General features: G+C 33.8%; 2 protein-coding genes and 1 long non-coding RNA gene across 3 annotated transcripts; 2 read left to right on the forward strand and 1 right to left on the reverse strand.

The window, feature by feature from the left end:
• Positions 1-416: 416 nt before the first annotated feature.
• On the forward strand, positions 417-3,333 carry LOC119080953 (rho guanine nucleotide exchange factor 25-like). Its single transcript, XM_037189582.1, has 8 exons — positions 417-644; positions 719-782; positions 914-1,396; positions 1,455-1,644; positions 1,722-1,859; positions 2,659-2,685; positions 2,747-2,986; positions 3,045-3,333. The coding sequence occupies exons 1-8, from the start codon at positions 632-634 to the stop codon at positions 3,258-3,260; spliced, it is 1,371 nt and encodes a 456-aa protein (XP_037045477.1). The 5' UTR covers positions 417-631; the 3' UTR covers positions 3,261-3,333.
• A 7,745-nt stretch (positions 3,334-11,078) lies between these two features.
• LOC119080956 lies at positions 11,079-18,757 on the reverse strand. Its single transcript, XR_005088405.1, has 3 exons — positions 18,747-18,757; positions 11,556-11,562; positions 11,079-11,364 (listed from the first exon to the last, which is right to left on the reverse strand). It is a non-coding gene; the product is annotated as an uncharacterized LOC119080956 (long non-coding RNA).
• A 5,958-nt stretch (positions 18,758-24,715) lies between these two features.
• On the forward strand, positions 24,716-26,031 carry LOC119081129 (putative odorant receptor 71a). Its single transcript, XM_037189873.1, has 4 exons — positions 24,716-25,415; positions 25,480-25,579; positions 25,643-25,912; positions 25,984-26,031. The coding sequence occupies exons 1-4, from the start codon at positions 24,883-24,885 to the stop codon at positions 26,029-26,031; spliced, it is 951 nt and encodes a 316-aa protein (XP_037045768.1). The 5' UTR covers positions 24,716-24,882.
• Positions 26,032-27,888: the final 1,857 nt, after the last annotated feature.

A 27,888-nucleotide genomic window follows, 5' to 3' on the forward strand; every position in this document is an offset into this window, starting at 1 on the left:
TTTAAGAAAACTGTCTGCAAAAGGTTAAAATGGTCGACATATTCCCATTGCCTAGATTCTCCTACTGTTCGCAGCTTTAAGAATTCGTAACTTGACAGTTCTTATGGGATTTTATACACACTGTAAAGTTATGGATATTATGAGTTACGAAGATACGAGAATTGTCGCCCAGTATGATATATTGTGATGCAACATTACACCATTGTAATGTTTAGCGACGAAATAATCACAACAGAACATTCATTATTTTCAAATTGTACTCCTCCACTATCTCACAAATTGAGTCATTCTCGACTACCATTTTAAAAATTTGCTAGTATTTATCGTTCGTCGCTTTCGTATTCAAACACCCGATGGTTTCTTTTATTTCGTAATTATTAATCTGGATTCAGCGCTTTTTTGTATAAAGCAAAAACTAATTCTATAGTTTGACTCTACAAATTCAAAGTTGTAAACGCCTCGAACAATTGAGAAACAAGACGTCCTGTCTGGGTACGTTTATCAGTTGTAGAAGTGTGTTGAACATAGTAATTACACAAAATTTCGTCATACAATCGACTCTTCAATTTGTTTTGGCCTGGATGATAAAAAAAATCATAAAACAACATTTTTGTACGTGTAAAGTCTTACAATGTTCTATGTTGGTAATTAAGTCGATTTTAAATTATTACTTTCAAGAAAAAGATATTGCCAAGGTCAAAATTACTCATCCTTTCAGATTTGAAAATATCAGAAGAAAATTCAACCCCAACCAGTTCATCGGCGGTTAATACAAGTTGTGGGTAAGCTTAGCACTTGATCTGTTTTCTTGTGTATTTTCTGCTGTTAGATTTTTGTCGAATATAGTCGAAGTTAGCACAATGTTCTTAATCAAGTTCCGTTCTTGACTCTGTCTTGTATTTTATATTGACAGAGACATAATTACACCTTCCGATCGTCCGCCCATCAAAAAACGGTCAGAAAAAACATTTAACTTGCCAAAGAAAAGACTACCAGAATATATGTGCAATAACAAAATCCCATCAAATTCATTGATCAATTCTCATCATGATGTTAAGGGAGGAACATATGAGTTACCAACGCCCATGAAATCGACACAAGACCCACAAAGAGTAGTAGATCCAATGGTCCAGGAATACGATCCGAAAAAAGATAAATCTCACGAAAATATCAAAGACAGCTGTGCAGAAACTTTGTTAAAGAAACGTATGTACGTTCTGCGTGAACTGGTTGCCACGGAAGAATCATACGTTCAAGATTTGTCACTAATCGTCGATGGGTACATGCGAGAGATGAAGGATCCGGAAAGTGAAATTCCTTTGCCGGTCGATTTAAAAGGGGGCAAAGAGCGAATAATTTTTGGGAACCTCGCAGCAATTTATGAATGGCATAAATAGTAAGTTTGTAGTTGTAGTTGTAGTTGTTCTTCGATTTTTTTTTTGCTTCATTTTCAGCACTTTCCTGGAACTACTTAAAAGATGCATACAGTGTCCCACTGATTTGGGACCAGTAATACAGAAATGCAAACCCAAGTTCCGTATGTATGTGATTTACTGTCAAAATAAACCCGTCTCCGAACATATTGTGGCCGAACATTTCAGATATTTTGATGCAGTTAGACTTAAGTTAAAGCTTAAGTTAGTTGTAAGTGTCATATTCAATCTTGGCTTGGGTGGTGTTTTGATGTTCCGTAAAATTATTCTCGCTTTCCTTCGTTTTAGATAAATGCCCTACTTATCAAACCTGTACAGAGAATAATGCAATATGAGCTGCTGCTAAGATCCTATCTGAAATATACAGAACGAGCTGGTCTGGTCGATGAAATTCCTGTTATTCAAGAAGCCATAAATGTTATAAAAGTAAGTTCAAAGTATTTATCGTCCCGAGTAAGTGCATCACTTTCCAGAATGAAAAACTCTCGATAATTTTGCTAGTCAGTTGGAATGAAAATATATTTTACATGCTACATGCGTCGAAAACCGTACTTTTCATGTTTCAAGCACTACTTTCGACGCCCTCAGCATGTAAAATCCATTACATAACTCGGGATAAAAACTGAAAAGTCTCGTTTTCGTGTGTTTATTGACCTCGGCTTCGCCTCGGATCAACAAAATTCACACGAAAACTCTACTTTTCATCTTTTTATCCCTAGTCATGTAAAATACTATTGTTGTCTTGCGGCCAGCAAATGCGTCATTACTGTCTCGCTCAAAACTGGATTTACACATTTTCTGGTCGCAAGACAACAAAGTACCGTACTGTCTTGCTGGGACATTTATGTTGAGTCCTGTGGGCAGGCTGTTTTTCGAGACGAAGGCGACTAATGCACAATTATGATACAGTCTTTGCAATATTCGTTGGTCAGTCAATTGCGTTTCCTCAAAATTTTCACTAAATTACGCAATTTTGCAATTTAGCGGTCTTCTATATCTCTTTGTCTTCGTAAAGCTTTAATTGTTACAGACTGACTATCGTCTTTTCCCTTGCACATCCGTACACAACTCTCGAGCGGCTTTCAGCTCATGTTATCCAGGTGAAATAGATCTCTAAGATAATAAAATATCCAAAAATATCGTTAGAAACTAGAATTCCCCGGGTATTCCCCGCTTGAAATAAATGAGATGTTGATTTGAACTATTTTTTTTTCATAATTCACAGGATGTTCCTTCGGAAGCTAATGACATGGTAAGAAAAACCCAAGCTCAAGCAATTTTAACAAATTGGAATTTTACCATACTTTCCGCAGATGGTTGTTGGTCGTTTGCAGAATTTCGAAGATGAAATAACAGCACAGGGTAAATTACTGTTCCATGGGTTGTTATTGTGCGTGCAGGTCGATTCAAATAAGGATACTTATGATCGGACCATGGACAATTTGAAAGAGGTTCAAGTGTTTCTATTCGAAAAGATTATAATTTTTTCAGATATTGTTGGTAAGAAAACGCAATTCACCGATCCCGTATATATCTACAAGGCACATTTGCAGGTATGGTAAACTTTTTATTCGTGTTTTTATTAAAATAATTTTCTGCTCATTTCAATAGGTGAACAGAATGAAAGTCAAGAAATTGATGTACAACCGCATTTTATTGCGTTCTACGGATCCGGAACGACAAGAGCTCAATTTTGTTTTGATGGGACGAACACAGGAAGACTATCGTGAATGGGCGGACCAGCTAATTAGTATTCGTCGGAAACAGACTGCTTTCCTAGAAGTTCTTCAAAATCCGGTTACTTCAAAATCTACCAAACATTCGTAACTATGAGACTATGGCATTTTATATTCATTGATTTAAAAGAATAAAAGTTATTCAATTAAGCACCGTGCTCCATTCCAAGCAAACAATGTGCTTATGCTACCTTACTTCATGAATCTCCTGAAAAGTTTATTTTATCTTAGAAAATAGAAAGAGAGAGAGAGAGAGATCTCGAATATGTAGGACCGAATCCAAGGTCGTTCAACTTCACCGTCGACTCAGTAAATCCACTCATTGCTCGTCTGGGCTTAGACCTGGAGAGTGAATATATTGTAACTCTGACCATGTTCACTAAATATAAGCCTTTTTCTGCAAGGCATCTCAGACTGCTAGATCAGTCCAGAACAATTTGTTCCGAGTCCTAATTCGACTTCTGCCAGTTTTGACTTTGTAAATGATTCATGTCTATAGAAAATTCAAAAACTTGGTAATTTACTTGGGAAGGAAAACGGAAATTTGATATAGTAACATCGTCGTTGCTAGTCAACAAAACTAACGCCAACGTTGAAAAATAACGACCTTCATGTCTCAATTCATATTAATGGTTTATTATGAATATTAAACATTGCTGTCTTTTTATGGCTAGACAGACATATCCACAGTGTACAATGAAATGCTGAAACAAAGATATATGGACATCTATTCGTAACTGAAATAATTGAAAGATCCTTTTTCGTTTTGTTTATTTTATAGTGTTTTGTCTGCGATGATAATAATATTTATTTACTTTGTATAATATCCATATCAACTGAACCAATAATAGATGTAACTACACCACACATTCATAAAATATAGCGGTCCATTGTTCACTTGACTTCGAGGAAAAACAAACCTTAAACGATCCCATAAAAGAAAATTAATGGTTTATGGCAATGAGAATGAAAGTTTTTGTGGACACAAAAAAATTGATGTGTCTAAATTGTTTCGGTAATAACTCAGAAAGGGGATTTTTTTCTTCACATTTTGACGGAATTTTAACGGGATTATGTCTGTTACCAAAAAAATTTAATGCGTAAAAGAAACTTTTGATTAACGCCAAACGGGTAAAATGGACGCACATTTTTTATTTTCCTTAATTCATTTATTCTCTTGATTACACCTGGTAATAAACCCATTCACATTTAATTGCAAGTAATTCATTTAATTGAGATAATCAGATCAATGTCTCTTTTTCGCTATAAAAATACTCTCTGGTTCCAGAGACAATATTTTCGAATACCAAATTCCCCTCTTTTTCGAACTTTCCGATAGCACATGTACCGCACATTTTCAGTTATTCAAAGCAGTTTTATGTGAATGGTTGTTCAGCTTCTGCTGCAGAATGATTTTTTTATATTGTCGTAATAGACTTGAATGTCTTTGCATATAAAATGTTAATTATGAATGAGATTTACAACAATTTAATCACATCTTACTTCTTAATGACGCTTTAGTTCACTTAGTTTTTTTTCAGCAATTGTTTAATGGTTCTTTTAACTTCCACTATAATGTAAAACTTTCATCCCAATCATCCGATTAGATATTGAAAGCGGATAAGAAAAATCCCTTTTTCTAACAGATTTCCAAAGTTTCTTCGAACGTTAGCTTATAGTTTGGTACTTTTAAAGTTATTATGGCATAAGACGATGACAATTCTTTTGAACTTTTCAAACTCACATTTTACGTAAGAAAATCAAATATTCAGTGAAGCTGGGGTTAGAACAGATTTATTTCCGATGCGAATACTGTTCCAGCCGTGCTAGAACAACCTTCAATAATCTTTGTTATCATGGCCCTACGTTAGTGAAGAGCCGTGACGAAGGTCCGTTCACACTAAAAAAAATTTGAAAAGAAAATTCCGGAGGACTGAGGAACATATACACACAACTTTTTTGACTTTCCCTCTCCGCTCCTACTAACCCCGCACTTATTTTATTCGTAACCTGGGCGTCCATACGAGTTCAACGAGCTATCACTCGCCAATTTTCGCTTTTTTTCGAATTGTATTGTATTGTTGATTTGTATTTACAATAGATGTCACAAGAATTTAGTGGTTTTGTTTAAATTTAATAGGGCGAGTGTTGCATCTGGCAATACTCATCATTTTCATTATTTCTAAAGTGGTGCTAACTGATGTTCTATTGCATAGAAGTTGTTCGGTTCAACCAGGGTAGATATATAGTAAGATAGAACACTCGTCGTCATTTTTCATGTGGCGCCATCATTCCTTTCGTAAATGAATATGGGCTAACCTACAACTAATGACACGATTCGTTTGTGCTTAAATTATGAAATACTTGTGACAAGTACGCTCGGACTTACAAGTTGAAGTATTATATAAATCTATTAATAAAAATGTATCGAAAGCTCTTAGGTTTCGACTTATAACACTATGAATTACCTAGCCTCTTTGCCTGAATAAAATTATAAATATGAATGAAATAAATGCTAGAGTTATAGTTCATTGTTCCTTATTCGTAGACGTATTGCAAATAATGCGTAGGTGGTCAAAAGGCAATTAGTTTCTCCGTTATGTTTGTTCCATATTCATTTATATATTCAGAGAATTCTCTACAGCCCAGGGCCTGGTTGGTATAATATATCGGTTTGTTGTAACCGTATAACCCTGAAACACCATTCGCATGAGGACCAGTCATTTAAACGATGTTTTATTTGAGGGAAAATAAAACAAAAATATTTCTTTTCTTAGCTGATATTTCTTAAGGAAAGATGAACAGGGCTATTTATACATTGAAACCGTTCCATCCACCAAACGGTGACAAACTGTCATGAGACCGAAACATTTTATTCAACTGGTCTTAATCAACTCACAAAGTATTTTTACAAAATTTGTTTTCCCAAAAATAAAACGAAATATCCTGAATTCTTCATTAACAAACGTAATAGAATTTCTATTTATAGAATATCACTCTTATCCCTAGAGGGTATTATATAATATAATAAGTCCGTCATACGAAAAATACCGACAAAAAAAACCTGAATAAGGTGAACTTTATTGAGAGAGGAAAGTAGAACTTGCTGTAAATGTCGTTTTGTATTAAATTAATGCAGGCACTTGTTATAAGAATTTAAAATTAAAAATTATATTAGATAGGAAACATTTTGAGTGGGAAAAAGATCCAGCCCTTCTCTTATTGTCGCACAAAATTTAAAAAAAGAATAAATTTGAATTGCAAATATAATTCCAATTAATAACATCAAAGGGTCACATGAGACAGATTGAATATCTGTATCACTTTAGCTGCGGCTGTTCGGATTCTATGTTGGTATTTCCGATGTCTTTATGGCTTTCGTGGGCAATTCCATATGAACAAACTTTTGTATAATTGTGGTTAGAGTGAAGGTAAACTAGAGGACAGGAGAGTAACTGGGGAGTGAATAATATAAAGGTATGCAGTTAATCGTAATGATATGCTGCACTACTAGCGTAAACCAAATATTTATAAGTTTGCTACAGCTGAAGAGAAGCTCCACATAAATTTGAGTAACATCGCCTGTAAAATGACCAGTCTATTGAATACTCAAGCATTCATACTTAGGCCGATATTATTTCACAGTTCTTATGTTCTTATTTTTATGTTAGAGCTCACAACCTTCAGTCAACAATGGAAGAATGCAGTATGTGAAAATAGTGTCTTAAATGGCAAAATACATTGATTTAAAAAGCAAGCAAAATCTGCCACATATCCTCAACCATTATCGACTCAACGAAAAATGTTTGCTACTACAATTATCTTCATCGTCAGTTTGTTTAAAGTTTATTGTATTTATTACAAGTTTATCGAAAAGTTTTTCTTATCTCAAAGGCAAAACACGAAAGAGCCATTCTACTGCCATTATATATTGTTATAGTTTCATTGATGCTGGTCTGATCAGTGTGAAAGTTTCATATTAAACATTCACAATATGACTGAATGAAGAATTTCGTTTCTAACAAAATGCTGAAGTGCTCATAAAAAGCTTGGGAGATTTTTTATGCTAAATTAGATTCGATAATTTTTTTTCGTAGGAAAAGAAATTTTATCATTCGATCTTAAATTTTCTTTTAGTTGCTTGTTTCAAGTATGATAAACGTAAATATGAATTTTCATAACACGGCCTTGAGTTCAAATACTGCACAATACTGTTAACCGAAAGCGAAGCAAGTTAGGAAACAAAATTTATGTATAGCATTATTGGTAATTGTATCAGTGACGCTGAGACGAAAAGCAAAGTTGATATGCAAAAAAGAAGGACAAGAAATTTTAGATCTTAGCTGAATAAAATTTGTGTGGTTTCATTTTGTAACAATTATGTCAGTTGCATCCTATTTTTTTACAAACGCCACTTATACCAGATTTTATTATTAATTACTTTTCCATTATATCTTCTGTGAAATTTAGGATTTTTTTAAGAATTACCCCGATTTGTCATAATCAAAATCGTAATCGGGGGTCATGCATAGCCAGAATTTTTTTTTTTTTCAAAATTGATAGCCTACAGAAAATAATTTTTTGATTCAAAACTATTAAAAAAATGATTAACAAGATAACTTTTCGGTATTGTGAAGTTATTTTCATCCACTTGACTCGACCAACTAACCTGATCGACTTGAATCGGTTGAGATTTAGAGAAAATATCTCGAGATATTACAAATGCGCAAAGCAACTAACGGCAGACTTCTTCGACCACAAAAGTCTTACCTCGCAGGTTACAAATTCAAATTCTCGTTGGTACGAAAAACACTGAGTCTGCTGAGTATTAGATAAACAATACATTTTTCGTAAACAGAGCGGTTTCATTTGTTGTCAACACAAGCAATACAACATCAAGTAATAGATTTTTATACCTAATGTTTCATTTTTGTTGCGAGCTAGTCAAGGAGCTAGTGCATAATCAAAATTCAGAAAATAAATAAAAATCTAGATTTTCATTTGTTCAACGCTATTCTTGTGGAATTAATTACAAACCGCAACAACTCCTAAATTAGAAAACATGCCGAATTCTTCTTTTCTCTCACTGTAATTTGAATCAGAGTAAAGAACATGTTCGGTCGATTCAACAAAATTTACAGTTTCAGTTTACTTATTTTAGTGGTAAAAAAGCCATCAAATTAAACTGCTCTCATCTGTTATCGACAACGACAAAGATAATACACAATATGATCTGACTAATGAAGTCTTACATAGCAAAAAGTTTGTTCAAAACAAATGAAGTAAAAGATTTCTGAAATCAATCTTTCAAAATCTTCGATCAAGTGACAATTACAGCTTTTGCAGTGAACTCGGATCAGTAAAGTTGTCACACAAGAAGCACTCTTTTATATGTCAGACTGATAGTAGATGTACTATAACTAGCCTTTAAAGCATAAACTCAAGCAGTTTACTTTTTAACCTGTCACAAAGAGAGCTTCTTGTGTGACAACTTTACTGATCCGAGTCCCATTCTGTCTGAAGTAAATTACGTTCCCATTTACTGCCAAATTCATTATAAACTTTCATTTAGTAAATTTTGTTATTTGATGCTAGACATATGAATTTGTATGTTGTTGTCTACACCGTTAAACTAAATACTTTCGATGATGGGGAAGATTTCAATACAATATTTTATATGGGACAATAGAGAAAACTTGACAATTTGTTTATCATAAAGATATTTTTAACATGTTTGCATAATGCATTTTGACTAACCGCCAACATAGATACAAATGCGTACAATGGTATCTAGGTATAGGAATAGTTCGTTTGAAACGAAGGGGAAACTACGCAAGCAAACTCTGTCCCACCTACTTCCATTTTCGACTAGTGACGTTTCTTTTGGTGTACTATTTCCTTCTGTTGGCGCGCTATTTCCTTCTATTGGTCACCGATAGCAAATAGCACCTGTTCCAGTATTTGCTTGCGTAATTTCCCCCTCGGCTTGAAATGCGATACTTTCTATTGTAATATTGAAGAAACCCTTTTCAAAAATGTATGGAGAACTATTTATTTCGCAAAGAATATTTTTCTTGAATGCGTATTTATATAAAAAAAATAGACGAAGAAAAAACTCTGTCTCATAACAAAACGAAATCCTTCGATCCATACGTAATGTATGTTTATCGCATCCTGTCCACCCTATTAACAATTTACATAACATTTTCAACGAAAAACATCAATATAATATCGCATAAATGATACACCGAAGGCACAACATGGGTTGAATGGGATAAATGCTTAAACATTGTACTATTTTCCATAAGCTTGATGTGCCAAAGCTTTTTACGTCCCGCATTTGTTGCATACGAGCAATAGAAAATGAAAACCTTTCATATTCACCAGCTATGTATACGGTTCTGTTTCGTTTATGAAGTGCATTGTGCTCGCAAAATATATTCAAATTTCACAGAGGATTTATGATACATACACATTTTGGTGACGGTTGAGTTGGCCGAATTTTTTTTTATTTAACTTCGATTTCAAAGCACCGCTGATTTCATGGATCTTTGTTTTAAATATAATTTTTTGTCTAAAGCTCACATTTTCACATTATATTGGATATTATATATCAGAGTAGAGGTACATTGTACATTGTACTGTACACTAATGTAGTGTGGTGACGAAAGAATCTACAGTTTTTGTTCTCTCAATTTTTTTTCGTCACAAATCGTGGCTTCAGATAATCTGAAACTAATTATCGGAAAATCTGATTTGAGCTCCTAAAGGTCCCCATGCAGTCAAAAAAGAGCATTCTGTTTCGTCTCCGTTTTGCCTCTCTTTGCGAAAGCCTCTTTCCTCTTTCCGTTAAAAACGATCTGTCAAGTAAACGGAGGCAAAACGGCATGATATTTGTTGAGTGCGACTGCAGCTTAAGTCTTTATTTCCACTTACTAAAAAAGCACTCCGTTTACAGTTTAAACAACAGAAAAGAGGTGGTTTCGCTAAATGGAGGCAAAAGCGAGTGGTTTTTTTGTAAGTGAAAATCAAACCTAAATAGAAATTTTTTCGAAGCTACAGTACTTATCAACTGATTTTGTTTCGTATCGATATTTTCTACGGCGAGATGAACGGTTGTGAGTATATAATGCGATATAAATATTTGTCCATTAACTGCTTTTAAGCAACTACACATATTTTTTAAGCCTATAATAAGCTCTACATACACTGTGTACTGTGTTAAAATGTATTTTTGAAAAAACGACAAGGATTAGTTAGCTGTGAAATTTTCTCTGTTCTATTCAAATGCGGTGGTAATTTTTGAAAAAGTAAAATGAACTTGAATGAGGACTGAGAACAGTATGCCGAATGTAAATTAAATCTCAACATTAATCTTTGTGTACCGTAATTATACGGCATATTTAAGTGTGCGAAAGATTCACAAAAAACGAAAGAAAAAAAGAAAATTATTGTATAGTCTTTAACATTTGGAATGTGACATTTTTCTGGGAATTTCATTGGTCATTGCGAATTCACAATGACGTTCTTTAAAAAAAATGGCAGTGAGACATCTGAAATGTGAAAACCTGTAATGAAATCTTATGAGTCAAAACTTCAGGTGATTTTATTAACTTTGGGAACAAGCGGTTTCCGAATTCAATGAGGGATAGATCGTTGGATTCATCTTTCAATTCAAGCGAACACGTATCTTTCACTTTTTCGAAAATAAATTTATTTTCTGTGACATGTCAGAGGGTACCGAAACCAGGTTTTCGACAATAACTCAAGACAAAGCACCTAGCAGGGTAATAGAGATTTTTTGGTATCAAATAGAGTAGTTTTTAGTACGAGTTGCCATTTACATTATATTAGACAGGAGTCGCCGTGAGATGCCGCATTGTAGGCAAATTTGAAAACGAAAAAGTGGTTACTGCGAAGGGTTTTCATTTAACTTTTATTAAAGAATTTACATTCAGTTACGTAATTTAGTTATTTGTATGCAGACTGCTAACGTGATGTTAGATTATTTGTTAAAATAATGTACATTTCAGTGATCATATTTTCATTGAAAGAATGTTCGTGCCTATTTTTCGAATATATCTTGGCTCTTACCGCATTTTTAAGAGTGTAAAAATCTTATAAAATAAAAATGACATTTGACACTGCCAAAATTACCTACTTTATTTTTTTCTATTACCCTGCTTGGTGCTTTGCTCAAGATAAAATTATTTTAAATTATTGTAATGATGTACGAATGTTGGCTTTCTATATAGTCCCTATAATTATTTAACTTTACCGACGTTTACGGCCGCATTAGGCTTACGGTAAGAGTAGGGCGACGGACGAACTAGGGTCACGTGCGCAATGGATGTACAGGTTTGTACGGGGCTCAGTCGCAGCAAACGCTCCGACTGTGATGACGGCTCGTTTTTTATCGAAAAGCAGAATATGACAGGACAATCCACTAGACATTGTCTAGAAATTTTAATTGAAAAACCACTAAATTGTAGGTACCAAACTGTGAATTAGAAATAAGTTCGTTATAATTTTGTTGTTCTATAATAATTTTAGAAAAGCGAAATAAGCTCCCTGTCATCATTCATCTATCAATACATATGCCCTGAAAACACGAAATCGATATAATTTTTCCCCATTCAAAAATAATATTCAAACAAAAGCCTTAATTAATCATCGACGCTGAAAATAATGTTCTGATGATGTACATTATGTTACATAATGTAGGAAAAATCATCGAAAATGACGAGCGCATTATGCATGAATTCTCCATAGAGATACACTCGAAAGGTGGAAAGCTGTCGCTGATGTCACTATAAAACATCTTTCTATATGGCGAGTTGTATCTACTGTGACCATAATCACAACTTCGATATCGATTTTGATCGAGATTTTGCGATGATTTTGGTCGCAGAGACATTCCTAATAAACCATAAGCCCATAACCCATAGCCCATAATAAGGGGTTACATTACATCTGTTATTGACAACGATTACAAAAAGCACGACGAGCTATTGATGATGTGTTCATATGTAGTAAAATGAGCGATAAAGCGAATGAAGTAAAAGATTTTCTATCAATCTGTTGAAATTACTTTTAGATCAAAAGAAGTAATAGACTCGATAATGATATAGTGATATTTTCATCTGTTATGAATCGTTAACATTATGAATGCATTAATTTATTCAAAAACGCGAGGTAAAGTTAACTTTACTGCACGGATCCAAAACTTTACCTCAAGTTTTTGTATAAAATACCTTACTTGGCAATGGGGTAAATGATGGAAATGGTACTTGTGTGTTTACCGACATCGGCTGCGCCTCAATTAATTTCGCACAAGTACCATTTCCATTATTTGCCCCATTGTTAAGTAACGTACTATTAATAAATTGCGTTCATTTAATATTTTTCCGTTAAAATGAAACGCAATGAAACGACTACAGTTCGCATACCTCCTTTTTTCGTCTTTCTCTTTTATGGATGGATATCCTGGAAACGTTATTTTCCATCTGATTATTGCTTCATATTTTATTTATGTCTCTTCGTGTTAAGATTTTTTCTTATTTGTGGCACATATCTTCTTCACAAACAAAAAATTGTGTTTACATTTCTCTGTTGTCTAATCCCTTGAATCAGATACATTTCGCATGAAAAATTTCATTTTCCTTTTATAAATTTCTTTTGAACAAAACACAAAGATTGAGCACAACCATTTTGTGACAAGATTAATCTTTGCTGTAAATAAATTCGAGTAGGTCCATATTGTTGTTATACATTTTTAAATTCAGTTTACATTTAGTTTTTTTTTATTGATTTACTTGGGCGTTCGCTTGGAAGTGTAACAACAAACGGTAGATTAGTTAAGGTTTTTGAAAATCCTAGCTGTAATCACGATTCTTTCAAGCAAATATTGAGTAGGGGGACATGTTAGTGTTAACTAAAAGTTTATAAATGCGAAAACTTTGCGAATTTATTTGTATCGTCAAATTGGATTTAATGTGATGCCGTTTCTAGTAAAACATTCATATTAAATATGTCATGCGACAAATGTGTTTCCAATATGTGCAGTTGAAGTTTTCAACCGAAGACTTACAGTGTTCTTACTCAAATTCCTCGAGGTACACAAAACGTACATGGTCGTGTGGGGTATCATTTGAAAGGTAATTTTATGTAATTTTGGGCCAAATATAGTCTTATGTGGTTGGGATGCAATGAAATATGGGCACTTAAATATTTCAACTTCTGTTTCATCGCATATACATCCCAACCACATAAGACCCTATTTAGCCCAAAAGCATGAGTCGGTTATCCGAAAAACCGAAAATTTCGGATCGGTTTTGACCGAACCGACTATTTCGGTTCGGTTTTTACCGAACCGAAAACTTTGATTTTGACACTAAACAAGTTAAAATAAAGCTTAACTCGTCGATATCATTTAATTTCGTCATAAACTAACCGAAAATAAGTTAATTGAGTCATTGCATAGAGTTGGTATTGAAATAAAGATTGACTCAATTACATCTGAGTTTTTTTGTAGAGCACACCCACCCATTGAATGACGTAATTATCTTAAATTCGGTTAGTTCATGACGAAACTAACTAATTTCGACGAGTTAAACTTTATTCAAAACTTTTAGTCAAAAACGAAACGAAAATTTCGGATCGGTCATAACCGAACCGAAATATTCGGTTCGGTCAAAACCGATCCGAAATTTTCGGTTTTTCGGATAACCGACTCATGTCTGAAAGCACATAAAATTACCTTTCAAATGATACCCCACACGACCATGTACGTTTTGTGTACCTCGAGAAATTTCAGTAAGAACAGTGGAAGTCTTCGGTTGAAAACTTCAACTGCACATATTTCAGTGTGGATGAGTTCTAAAAATAATAAGTCCCTAGCCGGCTCAATGTGATTACCTTTCTAATGACACCCCACAGGACCCTGTACGGCTCGTGTAACTGGAGAAATTTTTATAAGAAAAGTGCTAATTTTCGGTTTTTAATGACCTCTACCTAGCCACACAAGCTTCGAAGAATTTTTTTGAAATTGGTTTTGGCTTCTAGGGTTGAAGTCCTTTCTAGGCACATATAAAAAATTCCACTAGAAAATGTGTCTGATGTCGGAAGGCTGTTTTTCAAAAGAATCCCTCAATATGCGTGTGAATTCGCATACCGAGAGAATAATTTTTGCATAAGTATGTATGTTTCGTCGAGACGAAGTCGAAATCCACTCGTTGTACGGAGAGTAAGCTCCGCCTTCGTATCCAATTTCTCTCTTTGACGAATAACATAAACAAACTCCACCATTAAGGAAAACATCGCGTGCATCCCTAGACCTGTTTGCAAGGTCTGCTGAGAGAGAACTAAAAAAGTGTGGTTTCCGATAACTTTTGACGCGTGATATTCAGTGTTTTCATAGTTTGGCGAGTATAAAATACATTGTTTCCATATAAACTTTGTCCGGTATGTAACTATTTAGATTGAAAATAATATCAAACTTTCGAAAGCTTTGATGTACAAGTAAATTAATACTATCAGTAGTACATTACTTACCAGTGGGGCATATGATTGAAATGGTATTTCTTGTGAGAAATTCACCGATCGAAGCATAGCCGAGGTCGGTAAACGCACAAGAAGTACCATTTCCATCATTTACTCCAAGTAAAAAGAAAATTAAGAATTTGGTTTAACCTATATTATCAATCAACCTACCAAAAAACTTATAAAGGATCAAAAAACGGCAGGGCGCCCTCCTGAAATTAAAATTTGAAACTTAAAACGGAATGAGTTAAACATGAATGCACTAGCTTAAAGTACGAACTTGCAGGCAAAGAGTGGTTCTCAAAACACCGAAATTTTGAAACCACATGTAGCCTCTCCTCAAATGTACTACATAATCCGACTTTCGATCATTTTAAGCTTTATTTTAGTTATGAAATTGCATGTACAGGTATCGTTGGCTCCCGTTTCTGAGTACAATACTTCACATTTCAGCGAGATAAACGATGAAAGTTAATTCTTGTATTACTGTTGACCCTGCCTTCCAATCGGATCCGAAAATTTCATCAACCTTATATATAAGTGTTTTACTGGGAAAATAGAAACAAACAAGGATGAGTATTAGTCCACCCACATTTAACGTATTTATCTTAAATGTTTGATTATTTTTCTGAACAAGAAATGTTTTCAAATTTCTCTTTTAGTTCCTATGAAAATTTAATAAAAGTTATTCATCCCGTGTACACCTTTCATAAAAGTTTTTTGATGCCCACGAAGCTTAATCATGCCACTGCTATGCAAAACAAATTCAAAATTATATTATGTCGCTCGAGGGCGTATGCAAATAATACGACTCATACAGGAGAATTATAAATTAAAGTTCTTAGCTTGAATCAGTTGAGGTCTATCTCAAAATATCAAACCAAATTTCCTCTTGTTTTACTTTTTAGATTGGTTTATGGTTTTAATATCCAGACAGAAAAATAACTCGTAAAATCTTATTAGAAAATGCACTATGCGGATTATACTAAAAGATTCTAAACAATTTAGCTAAAATGCAGAAATATCCACATGTTAAAAAATTCAATGTGCACATAAAACTTTAAACGAACAAATACATGTAATGCTACAAATAAATGACTGGTCCGACCCATCGAAACGATTTTAGTTAACCAAAATAGTAACCATAAATCTTCTACCAAAAAGAAAACGAAAAAGCATAGAAAGCTTAATATACCCATGTCAGAGTCACAACCTTTCCTTTTTTCGTCTTTCATCTGTGTTAGTTTGTTGCGGCTGAGAAAATAGAAGTTGATTTTGCTTACGCACAATTTATAATGCATATGGCATGGCATTTTGCTTCATGTACAATGTTTTTTTTATATGTCTGAATTTTGGGTTTTGTTATATTCTTCTTTCAATTTGCAGCATTGACTGAAAATGTAAAAAAGAAGGTACAGAGTCTAGAGTTGAGTATATTTTTTATGTTATGATTGGGTCTACAACAAGCTCTGGAAATATTGGAATGAGAATTGTCACTCAAGAAAATAATATTTATAAACATTCCTGTTGTGTTCTCTCTGCTATTATTTTCATCCATTTTCTATTTTATGCAAAGCGAAACCAAAGAATTTAATTGAAAATGTCGTCGTTTTTTTACTTTCTGCAATTGGTGTTTGATCCAATTTGTGACAATTATTTCGTACAATTTGTTACATCAACTTGTTTGAACAGATTCAAAGCAAATTTACAATTTGTTTCTTTAACGTTCTGATAGTCACGTTTTATTGATTTACATTTTCTCATATTCCACTGGATAAAATAAGAAATATAAACAAAATTATTTCATAAAAATAGACTTTGCATAACTAGGGGTACCATGTAACATTATTGTAGAAGGAAAATAATTGATCTGTCTGTATCCGTTGAGCCACCCACAACATACAGAAATGGTTATCGTTGTAGTGTTAAGACAATTGAAATGTTTATATCGTGAAGTTAGACATTTATAAGGAAAAGAGTCTCCACAATAACAACGCATAATTTTTACAAGTGCTCTGAGGGCGGAAATTTGGTCCTTCTTGTTTAGTTATTTTTATAAAACAATTATTTTATTTTATTTCAAGTGTTCACAGTCTGAAATTAATATTTTAAAACGCCTAGTCATCTATTACACACCACGCACTTTTATATGATGGGAATTAGTAGATTACATCATAGACCATGTAAATGGCCGATTACATTAAGCGCAAAAGTTTGCGGGCCTGTAATTGCGCTAATGAATTTCGGCCATTTACATGGTCTATGCTGTATTCTGCTTTAACGTGTACTACTCGGTCGTTGAAAACACCAAAACGACTGTTTAACATCAATTTTCTTCATGTATTCCTAAACTGAATGAATATTCACTTTACAAATAGATGAAATTAAATTTCATCCACATCAGTAGGCCCTTTCGGAATGAACTATCGTCGATATATTGCTTTGAAAATTTTGACAACCATTGTGTTATTGCGAGTAAGTAAATTGTTTTTTTCAACATCAACCTCACCGAACAAGTTTGGATTGAGTCATCCTTACCCATCCGATATTGCTCTTCCATGTTTTTTGTCATCATTGTTCAACGCTTCGACTAAGGTGGATTCAGAGGAACGATGGTACAGAGAATTTGGTGAATTGCCAGAGGAGTCACTGCGTATTTATCAAAGTGTATGGGAATCGTATGAAATCGATCAAAAACTTACTTGGATTAACAACTCACTGAACAAAAACGTACAAAGCACGATTTCTGGCAAATTCTTCGCAAGAATCTGGAGCATGGTTGCACGCTCTACCATCACCTCCTCTGGGGACACATTTAAGCGATGATGAGTATCGAATATCTGTTAGCCTACGGCTTGGTGCCGCGATTGTCCAGCCTCATAAGTGTGTGTGTGGAACCCCTCCCGGTTGTTCCAGGCCGGATGGTAAGAAACCGGATGGAATAAGCCTCGTTCCATGGGCAAGAGGTAAATCCCTTTTATGGGATTTTACTTGTGCAGACACTTTCGCACTGTCATACGTTAACAAAACGGCACGTCAATTGGGTTGGGCAGCTAAACAAGCAGAAGCTCGGAAATTCGATCACTATGCGAACTTAAGAGACTAATTTGTATTTGTTCCAGTGGCAACGGAGACATCTGGTGTGTTTGGCAAATTGGCTTTGGACTTGTTTAAGAAAATTGGGTCTAAGATATCTGAAAAAAAAAACACACGAAAAGCGAGCGACAAGCTATTTCATTCAAAGAATAAGTTGGGGATACAACGCGGTAATGTAGCCTCTATTTTAGGAACATTACCACCGTCGAAAAATTTGAATGAAATTCATTATCTACAAATGTATATAGAACAAACTGATTTAATAAAACCCTAAATCATTTTTTTCTCAATTAAAAGGTCGTTTACTTGAGTGGATGATGTTATCAAATCAAAAGTGCTACCGTTTTTTTAATGTTAAAACAATATTTTGTAACAAGGTTGCTTAAATAAAATGATTTCTATCAGATCAAACATGAACAGTATTATTTTATCAATTCGAATTCATACAATAAAACATAGATTACAAAAATTTTAAATATGAAATCAATTCGTTGCACGCGCAGTATCTTTGTGTATATAAAAACGATACATTTTTATACGAAGTTGAAATTGAAAGCAGAATGTGTTGATATTCGGGAAATTGCGTCTTTCACTTATATTTATAAGTTTACGTAAAACCTGGAATTTAAGTAGATTCTCCATACAAAATGTACGGCGACTTAACAAATAAATCACAAGTTTTACCTCAACTTATAATAATTATAAGTGAAAATCTCAATATCCCTACTATGTTGGTTTCACCTTGTCGTTTTTTTTAAATTATTAAACAAATTCCATCTAATCGCTTGTTTCAGGGTGGAAAATAGAATTTTTCAGCATTCAAGAACACATGGACTATAAAAACAAATACTACTAGCTTTGGCTGTATGTAAATAATTACGTAAGTCTATCTTCAGATATATTAGTTTCTCGAAGACTTCTTCAATTGAGAAGCAGGAACCCAGATCAAAGATCCTTTGTTCCCTACTCTCCCTGACCTTACTACTTTTATCAGGAAAATTTCCCTGTTTCCGATAAGAAGTCGTTAAGGAACTTATCATCTAATGATCTCGCTAATGATGGTAGATTCTCATCTTGAAGTTCAATATACCCGAAAAATGTATTTACCAACGTTTTCTATACCTTCTGGGATGTGGAAAAAACTATCAAAAATTAATTTATTTTACAAATTAAAAATTTTCATTTTCAATAAAAGTAATTTTTAAGAAAATAAAAAGCGAGGGGTTTCAGTCTTCAAAAAATCATGTCCTCATCACTATATAAAATCAAACTATTGCGTCATATCCGTTTTAGAGTCGCTTACCCCTCGATAAAAGTAATCTAAATACATCAATACTACATCATACAAATCCATTTAGACAGTCAATTGCATTCAAGAAAAGTGTATGAGGTGTCTAGAAAGTCAATGATCTCGTTACCAGAGACCTGGGACTATATTTTCAAATACAATTCTACTGCAAATTAAAATGCACTTCTCGAACGACTTCGTTTTCATTTGAGCAACATGAAAGCTTTTCCCATTCCAAGAACATATATTTCACCAAGTAAGTGAACGCTTGTTTCTATATTAAATTTACAAAAACAAATTGACAATTTAGTCATGACATTTCTTTCAGAACTATTGTACTGCATTTAAACAACGTTCCTTCCGTTCATACAGTTGCAAATGCAGGTGTCGGTGATCTGTGACAGTTTGTACGTACAAAACATTTCATTTATATATAACTCGTACTAAACAAAAATGATGTATACAAAGAGCCATAATCACGTTCGTTCACTTGGATGACGACTTGCACAATGACAAATAGAAAACTTTATCCAAAGTATACACCACTCAACATTCATTGCACAAAATGTTACATTTCACTTAACTACAACGTTCTTTTGATAGAATGAAACTTTTTGGGGAACAATTTCTGTGTTCAAAATAGTGAAATGGATTCAATATTTACTTTTTCAATCACGATAAATCTTTGTTTTATAAAAATAATGTGGTTGTTGTATTGCGAATATAATATACGTGAGCTTTATTTCACAAAAGTTTATGACGATAACTTTAAAGTTTCGTATACTATACAATTTGTATAGTGTATATGTATGTATAAGAACTAAGTGGAATACGTTTTTGAATTGTGTGAATGACACCATCAACATTATTATATTTATGTTGTTTAACTTGCTGTTTAACTAAAGATGCACTTTAATTTTATTGACCAAGCTTTATTTCAAAGAATTACGTTCGTAAAAATAAGCGAATGATGAAGTGAATAGGACACTGTTTAATAAGCTGTAACTGGCGTTAATAGCTAAATAGACTGCTACGAAAAAGACAAAGTTTGGAATCTACTTAGTAAGCATTTGTAAAGTCATTACACTAGTGTTCATTAAAATTATAGCTTCGTTGTATTAGTAGGTTCGAACAACTGACTTCCTCTTGATTGTTGTGTTCAATCTTCTCACCATCCAAGTTTTAACATTTTTTTATTGTTTTAGGACAAAAAGATAATCTTGGTTATCACAAGTATCTAAATAATTTGCAGGCATTTTCAAGTGGCATTGTAAAATTTTCTTTTTTTTTCAAAATTTATTATTTGGCTAGCAAATAATTTATATGCAAAAGAAACGAAAAGTCACTTCTACAGTGTCATCTTTAATGCGGACAATCTTTGGCCCCTTGTTCATGTCCTAAAACAGAATAGTCAAGTTCTGTGGGTTCGTAGGTTTAACAGCGGCACCAGTTTGGCAATGTCGAAAAATACCAGTAGGTACGTGACTCGCATTCGCAGTAGACTTGCGTACCGTAACAAGTGCTTCGCTTTACGTATAATTTTTACATTTAAACAAAATGTGTTTGTGAAACCACAGTGTTAAACAGCATCGAAAGCACTTTTGGCTCGCATCGCAAATCTCTCACCCTTAACAATGCTTAAACGCAAAATATGTAACATCATATTACTCAACATATTGGCGCTACGTTCAAATAAAAATGTGGGAGGAAGGAGGAAAGTAGTACCTTCAATGGCAAAACACATTTTAACGAAACAATCTAATTAAAACTCAACAGAACATCTCATTATATCACCTTTGCGGCAGTTGGCAGCGGTTCTAAAATCGATAAAATCATGTTTCTGACATGGTTTGAAATTTCTATTTGTATACCATAATTTGCCACTTCAATAATAGCATACCTCACCTGTACACACTTCAGAAATCAAATTGGTTTCATCCCAAACGAATTCAGAAAAAAATATATCCAATGTATCAAAATGCATATGATTGGAACATTTTATATTTACCATTTGTATAAGTACTGTGTACACACGCCTCTGTGATTTTATCAAACATTTTTGTTTGATTTTTCACATTTTCCACATTCTGTTGCTTTTCGCCGTAATTGTTTCCATAACTTTCAACGTTGTTTTATGTGCTACATAACTTCTACATGGTGAACGTGTTTGTGAAGCTTGATGTCATTTTAAGGTGAAAAGTGTTGTTCGAGTTGAGAGGTAAAAGTTTACTAGAGTATAAGAGCACCGTTTCACTCGAATCACAGAACATCAAATATGTTTTTACTTGCTTACAGTTAGTTGTCTATGTGACAACTGCGGTAATCGATTGAAATGGAGCACATAAATGTTAGTTACTCGCTCGTTGGAAATGGTTTTATTTTCACAGCTGGCAACAATTAAATGGATAACTAGCCTTACATCTTACATTCGGCAAAAAAATAATCGTCGAAGGAATTTGACCATCTGTGGTCATGCAGGCACACACTGTGTGCCACACAGCCTTTTATTCAACATTTATTTCAAAGATCGAAATACTTTCCGTAAATAATGGGCAAAAGCATTCTTCTTATGAAACACAAAAATGTTTCGGAAAATTGGTAGGCTTTATGAATCTGTAAAACAAAACGAAATTTGAGCAGCAAGCAATTCTGGTTGTACAGCTAAACAATTACAAATATGTGCAGTCTTTGGCTCGAACGTTAATCAGCTGATCCGCAAACACACGACGTATAACTATAGTAAACACTCGATAGCCAATGTTTATACTACGTTTTTGTACGTGCAGGTCATCTATGCGCTCTTATAACATGTTTAGTATATCAATGTAGCAAATACACTGTGTAGCTTGTGTAACTATTTTTTTTTGTTTGATTTATTATATTTGCACTCATTTCATTTTTGTGTATGCGAAATTCGGAAGCAGAAATGTTTTGCATTCCGTTTAATTGAAAGAACAAACGTATCTATATTGCCGAAAAATTACTTTCTTGTTGTGCGGGTCTGAAAATACGGCAAGCATACGCAACAATTGGGATTAATAATTTATTACTTTCTTTTAGGGAAAAGGACGAATGTAATCTTTGTTGAGAAACATCTATCACCCTTTATGTCGGATTAAATTATGAGTGCAAAAATTAGGTCGTTAATATTAGTAATGGAAGAAATGAAACTGAACTCTTTTTTTCTTTGAAATTTGCGAATAACGCTTTTAAAAAGCGTACGTTTGTGATAGCGGGTTCTGGGTTGATAACAAAGGTTGAGGCGTTGTGAATCGATGTAATTAGCAATTGGGTATCAGGGCAATGAAATATACTTGCTGTGTTGTATGAAAAATGTTTACATTTTTAACCAGTAATCGTAAGATCGTTACGGCCTTGGTTCCAAATTTTTATTTTGACAAGCCCGACCGGAAGGGAAGAAACCAAACAGCTATTTTAAGGATCCAAAATTATTCTCTGTTCTTATACCGTACCTCTGACTCAAAAGTGCAGATAATAGAGGAATTATGTAAAAATGGTTCAGATTTCGGTTCAAGTTAGTCATTGTGATTGAAAGCAGGTGAATACGAAGTTTCGATCATTTCGAAAAAATATTTTGTGATCTTTCTATCAGTAAATTTTTCTTTTCAGTTATTTCGAGGTGAGGTACCGTTTAGAAGGTCTTATTTTTTACCACCTATCTAACGTGATTCCCAAAAATATTAGTTCTATCACTAAATATTTATTATTCGCTTGAAAGTCAGGGTCTTACAACAGGAAATGGATGTCCTATTTGTTATGAAAAACTTTAAATGTGCGTACCAAATATTCGTTGATGACAATAGTAGATTACCTACTTGTGCGGAAAATCGCGGAAGGCGAAGTTTACAACCACACGAGTCAAAACAACGATTTTCCGCACAATTATGTAAGTTATTTTACATGTTAAGTGCGGCGAAAGAGAATTTTTCTTTTGCCGGCCCCCTGCGAAAATAGTACATTTCGTACCTAGGACTAAAAGTCTTTTTTAGCGTGTGAGAAGTTTCCAGACAGAGCCGAAGGCGAGGTCTGGAATCGAATTCGCTAAAAAAGACTTTTAGTCCGTGGTACGAATAGTAATTTTCATATTGGACGGAGAAAAAGTGTGAGGAAGGCGCCTTTTTCGGGTCCTAGGTAGGAAAATGAATTTTCGCAGCACATAGGAGGTAAAATAACTTACAAACTTGATTTAGTTCAAACTAATTTGGATAGGTCTTCTTTAAAAATGTGATTTTATACGAGTAGAGTACGAAGTTAGTGGTGAGAGGCGTAATTCATGAGTTTCGATATTTTATTCACAAGTGAGGGATATCGATTAAAGATGGATGATTGTGGAACACAAAGAGTAAAGGCATTTTTTTTGTACTAAAGTGAAAGAGTCATCCATTGTTTCACACCAGAATGTTTTATATTCGTAGTTGACTATCATAATTATCAATATCAAACATTTGAGAGAAAGTATTAAAAATGCATGCAAACAGAACAATAGGCACGAGTGCAAAATTTGCGGCCAGAGCAAACTAGTTCTAGATTTGAGTGTTTTTTGTTTCAGAAATATTACAATTTAAATAGTAAGAACATTTGATTGAAATTAAGATTATAATTATTAAAACGAGAGGTTTCTCACTCTGATTAGTATCTGGTTAATAATGTCAAGTATTAGGAGGAATATCCACTTGGCAAATTTGTAGCCTACATTCTCCAACTAGGTCACATGATCACAAACTTCTATTTTGTATACAAACGCACCAAATGTTTTTACATTTTCCAAAAAGGATGCGAGTGCAAATTATCGTCAAAAATCTAACATTTTTGTGTCCAAATGTAGGCTACAAATTTACCAAGTGAAGATTCCTCTTAAAATTATTAAAAATATATTGGAAAAATTGTGATCCAAAGGACTTGACCCACCCAAAATGTTTCGTTAATAAGATAATAATGTACAGTTCAGCATTAATAACGAAGTAACTAGCGTGACTAGGTTACTAACACATATGTGTTACAGTGGCTGAGAACAGTTGTATGGTCAAGGCCGGGTGATCAGGCTATTAAATATTGTAGACGCTATTTGCAGGGGCCTGCAAATAGTCAAAATATTATAAAGAGACTATTTTCAGGCGTCTGATTTTTTTCTGATTTACAAAATGTATCAAAATAGGGTGAAGGTTCCTTCCACAAAATAAGGAAGAGTGATGCATCCTGCTACAAAATGCACGGAAGAGAGTTGTGCTTCTCTCTCCAAAATATTATAAAGAAACTATTTCAGGCGCCTGCAAATAACACTTATACGAAGAAAATATTTATTTTCACCGACAGTTACAATAAATGCTAACCGTTCGACTCGGCAGACAAATAACCTTAAAAACTAAAGTTCGGTTAAATTTGATTGTTTTGGACTGATTATTTAATCGATAGCATGAATGTGATTATGTAATCTTTTACTGACCAATTTAAAATTAATTTTATCACGCCTTGTAAAATGAAATATTTGGGGTTTCTTCAATAAATAAGTCATGCTTGCTGTTTAGTCTCTTGTTGACTTTCAGTTCAGTTCAGTTCTGTAGTTACAATGGAAGACAAAGTATTTGAGAAAGTAAGCAGATTATTGGGTGGGTTCGAGAAAACATTTTACGTATTTGGTCTATTTCCGTCGACGAAATATACCATTTCCTACAAAATATACTGTTTTGTAATATTCGCAATATTTTTTTTATTATTTTCAATAACATCTGTCCTTGAAGCAGTTTTCACTGAAACTCTAGAGGACACTATGTTTTCCGGTTTACTTACAATTGCCGTCACTTGCATAATGTTTCGAATGATTGTTTTCTACCGTAAGAAAAGCGTAATAAAAATGCTTCTTGTTAATACGGATATCGCTGCTGATGTTAAAACCTACTGTATGGATAACAGGGACCAGTACCAAGCAGTTCTGCAAAAGGTTAACAGTTTCGTTGACTTTGCATACAAAATGTATTCGATGTTTACCATAACGGTGCTGATGATGATGATTGTACCGCTTTTTAACAAAGAAAAAGTTTTGCTGATTAAAGTTTGGGTTCCGTTAGACATCGATTGGAAGTCTAATGAGATTGCTTTTTGGATCATGTATGTATTTACGAACACTACCATGGCATTCTGTGCCATTTCAATTGGACGTTGTTTGTTCGTTTGGTATATTATGTTGAATATCTCGCTGAAATATGAGATCCTGGGATATCGTTTAACTAATCTTAAAGTAAAACAGCATTCTTCTAGAATGGATATCATAAGTTGCATTAAGTATCACCTAGACATCAAATCGTAAGTGTGTGAAGGTTTTTAGAGATCAGTTTTGTAAACCATTTATGTCCATTTCGCTCTACAGAAACCTGCAAAAATTTTACGATTGCTTCAATAGTCTGTTTACTTATCAAATTGTGACCAGCAATATTTCTTTATGTGCTGAGGCCTTTGTCTTGGCTTTTGTGCGTAACAACAGAAATATAATTCAAAGATAGTATAATAAGAATATTTAAACAAACAAATAGATTCATGTTGAAACACCATTCGAATATCTGCTGTATTTTGCTACCATGAATTATCTTCTCTTCGAGATATTTTTCATCTTGTACTACGGCAACGAAATTACAGTGAACAGCGAAAAATTATCAACATTCTTATTTCAATCGAAATGGTTCGATCAATCTCATGGAATTCGAAAAGACATAAAGATTGTAATGGAAATACTGAAACGACCGGTTAGATTGTTGGTTGGATTTGTAATTGTTTTCCCATTAGACTTGGCAACATTTACATCGGTTGGTTTCAATTACTGTTGGTGGGAAAATTTTAATTTTCACAAAATTTACGTAATTGTTTTATTTTTCAGATTTTAAACATGTCGTACAGTCTATTTAACATACTTAGGAATTCCTAGAGCATTTGTGAAAGCGTTGAGAACGTTTCTACAACTTTACACACAGAGGAAAAATGAGATTAAAATTTTTAGAACTAAGAGGATTACATCAAAATAGTAATTCTTCAGGGATTATATTTTGAATTCCAGATAGGAATTGAAGAAATATAATTCCTTCAGGGATTAAAATTGAGTTTACTGATCAGTTAAATTATCCACATTAATAAAATAGATTAGGAAAACAGCTATTTTTAAATATTGAATGGACAAAGCACTCTTTTCACTGTGTGCAGCGTATTCAGACTTTAGAAAGTTTTAAGAATAAAAACTCAGCTCTATGCGCACTTGGAATGCATAAATAATTTATAACAATATTATGTTTAGTTTTAGTTGTTGATTTGGAAGGCTCCTGTCCTTGTTACGCAAATCATCATTTTTTATGTTTTGATGGTTGTGTTGTGTCATCATTTATTCAGAAAATATATTCTATAGATTTCAAAATAAAAACACTGAGAAATTCTGAAAGTAGTGAGCATTCAAAAAATAGTGAGGTTGTGCCGAACTTGCCATTTTGTAATCTGCATTTCTACATAACTTAATTTTAATTCCACGAGGAATTAATTTCTTCGTACCAGCGATTCTAAATAAGCTATTTATTTGATCATCTTACAGCCCACGTGCCCACAAGCAAGAAAAATTAGAGAAAAAATAATCAAAATTCAAGAACGACTTCACTGCACGTTTGAAAGCATATCGACTCGGGTTGGTAAGGTCAAGTGATGAAAATATCGTGTTGTGGTGGCGTTTGATTCGGTGTAGTGGATCATTTTCTGCATAGTTGGATGTAGGTGTCGGCAGATAGAATTTCGGCGGATTCCTCGTATAGCGGTTTGGTTGGTGAAATATAATATCGGATGAGAGTGTCGTCGTAAGCCTTCCACTGATAAGGTTGTATTGTAAAATTTCATCCAGTTGAAGGCGTCGAGTCTCAAGTGAGTGCATCATAAGACATTTCAGCTTAGATTTGTAATCGGTTTTTGCCCAGGTGAATCTATAAAATAAGAGTCTTGTAAACTTTCATTGAACTCTCTCAAGTTGGTCGATATATTTGGTGTACTAAGGGTTCCAAATAGAACTGCAGTATTCGAGTCGAGTAAGGACATATGTATCATACAGTTTAATTATACTTTTCGGGTTCCTGAAGCTTCTCGTCGTTCGGAAAATGAATCCAATCATCTGGTAACACTTGCGGGTCACGTTAGAAATGCGATGGTTAAACTTTACCTTTTCGTCGAATTCCACACCAAGTTCCTTTTTAACGTAAATCGTGCTGGTATTAAGAACGAATTGTAGCATTGCAATATCGTCGCCTTGAGTACCAGATTCAAGTCTCGTCAGCTAAATAAAAAAAAATCTGAATTTTTTTCCATTTGGTCTCGAAAGTTATCAAAATTGCATCCCCATACCATAGGACCTAATAATTTGGCGTTGAAGTAATGGTAATGAAAGTAATTCACGAAGGAAATAAAATTTAAGTTCCAAAAAAGAGTCTGTCGCGTACTGCTAATCCCATAAAGATTAAAATCCATGTCCACATTTCTATCTGTGCAACTAATCGATAAAAAAACAAAATTTGAAAATTTTGTCTCTCAAGTTTCGAAAGAGTTTGCTGCACGTGTATAGCTCATTTATACCATCTTTTCGCGTGATTATGGAACTTTATACCGTTGTTTATGAACTGCATTTCCATAATTAATTTTAAAACAATTTTATCTTCAGTTTATTGACTTGTATTTTTCTCAGCTATACTTGTCGGGATTCCTTGTACGACCAATGAAATATAATTTCTGTAATTAATTTAGACAACTACATCGGATC

Source organism: Bradysia coprophila, unplaced genomic scaffold (assembly GCF_014529535.1).
Source record: "Bradysia coprophila strain Holo2 unplaced genomic scaffold, BU_Bcop_v1 contig_350, whole genome shotgun sequence".
NCBI classification, from domain to species: Eukaryota; Metazoa; Arthropoda; class Insecta; order Diptera; family Sciaridae; genus Bradysia; species Bradysia coprophila.

Bases quoted from the DNA above. Each gene is read 5' to 3' on its own strand.
- LOC119080953 (XM_037189582.1), top strand. The intron at 1,645-1,721 runs GTAAGTGTCATA...CCTTCGTTTTAG, and splicing joins AGTTAAAGCTTAAGTTAGTT to ATAAATGCCCTACTTATCAA. The intron at 2,987-3,044 runs GTATGGTAAACT...TCATTTCAATAG, and splicing joins TCTACAAGGCACATTTGCAG to GTGAACAGAATGAAAGTCAA.
- LOC119081129 (XM_037189873.1), top strand. From the start codon at position 24,883: ATGTTTTCCGGTTTACTTACAATTGCCGTCACTTGCATAATGTTTCGA. The intron at 25,416-25,479 runs GTAAGTGTGTGA...TTCGCTCTACAG, and splicing joins TATCACCTAGACATCAAATC to AAACCTGCAAAAATTTTACG. The intron at 25,913-25,983 runs GTTGGTTTCAAT...TTTATTTTTCAG, and splicing joins ACTTGGCAACATTTACATCG to ATTTTAAACATGTCGTACAG.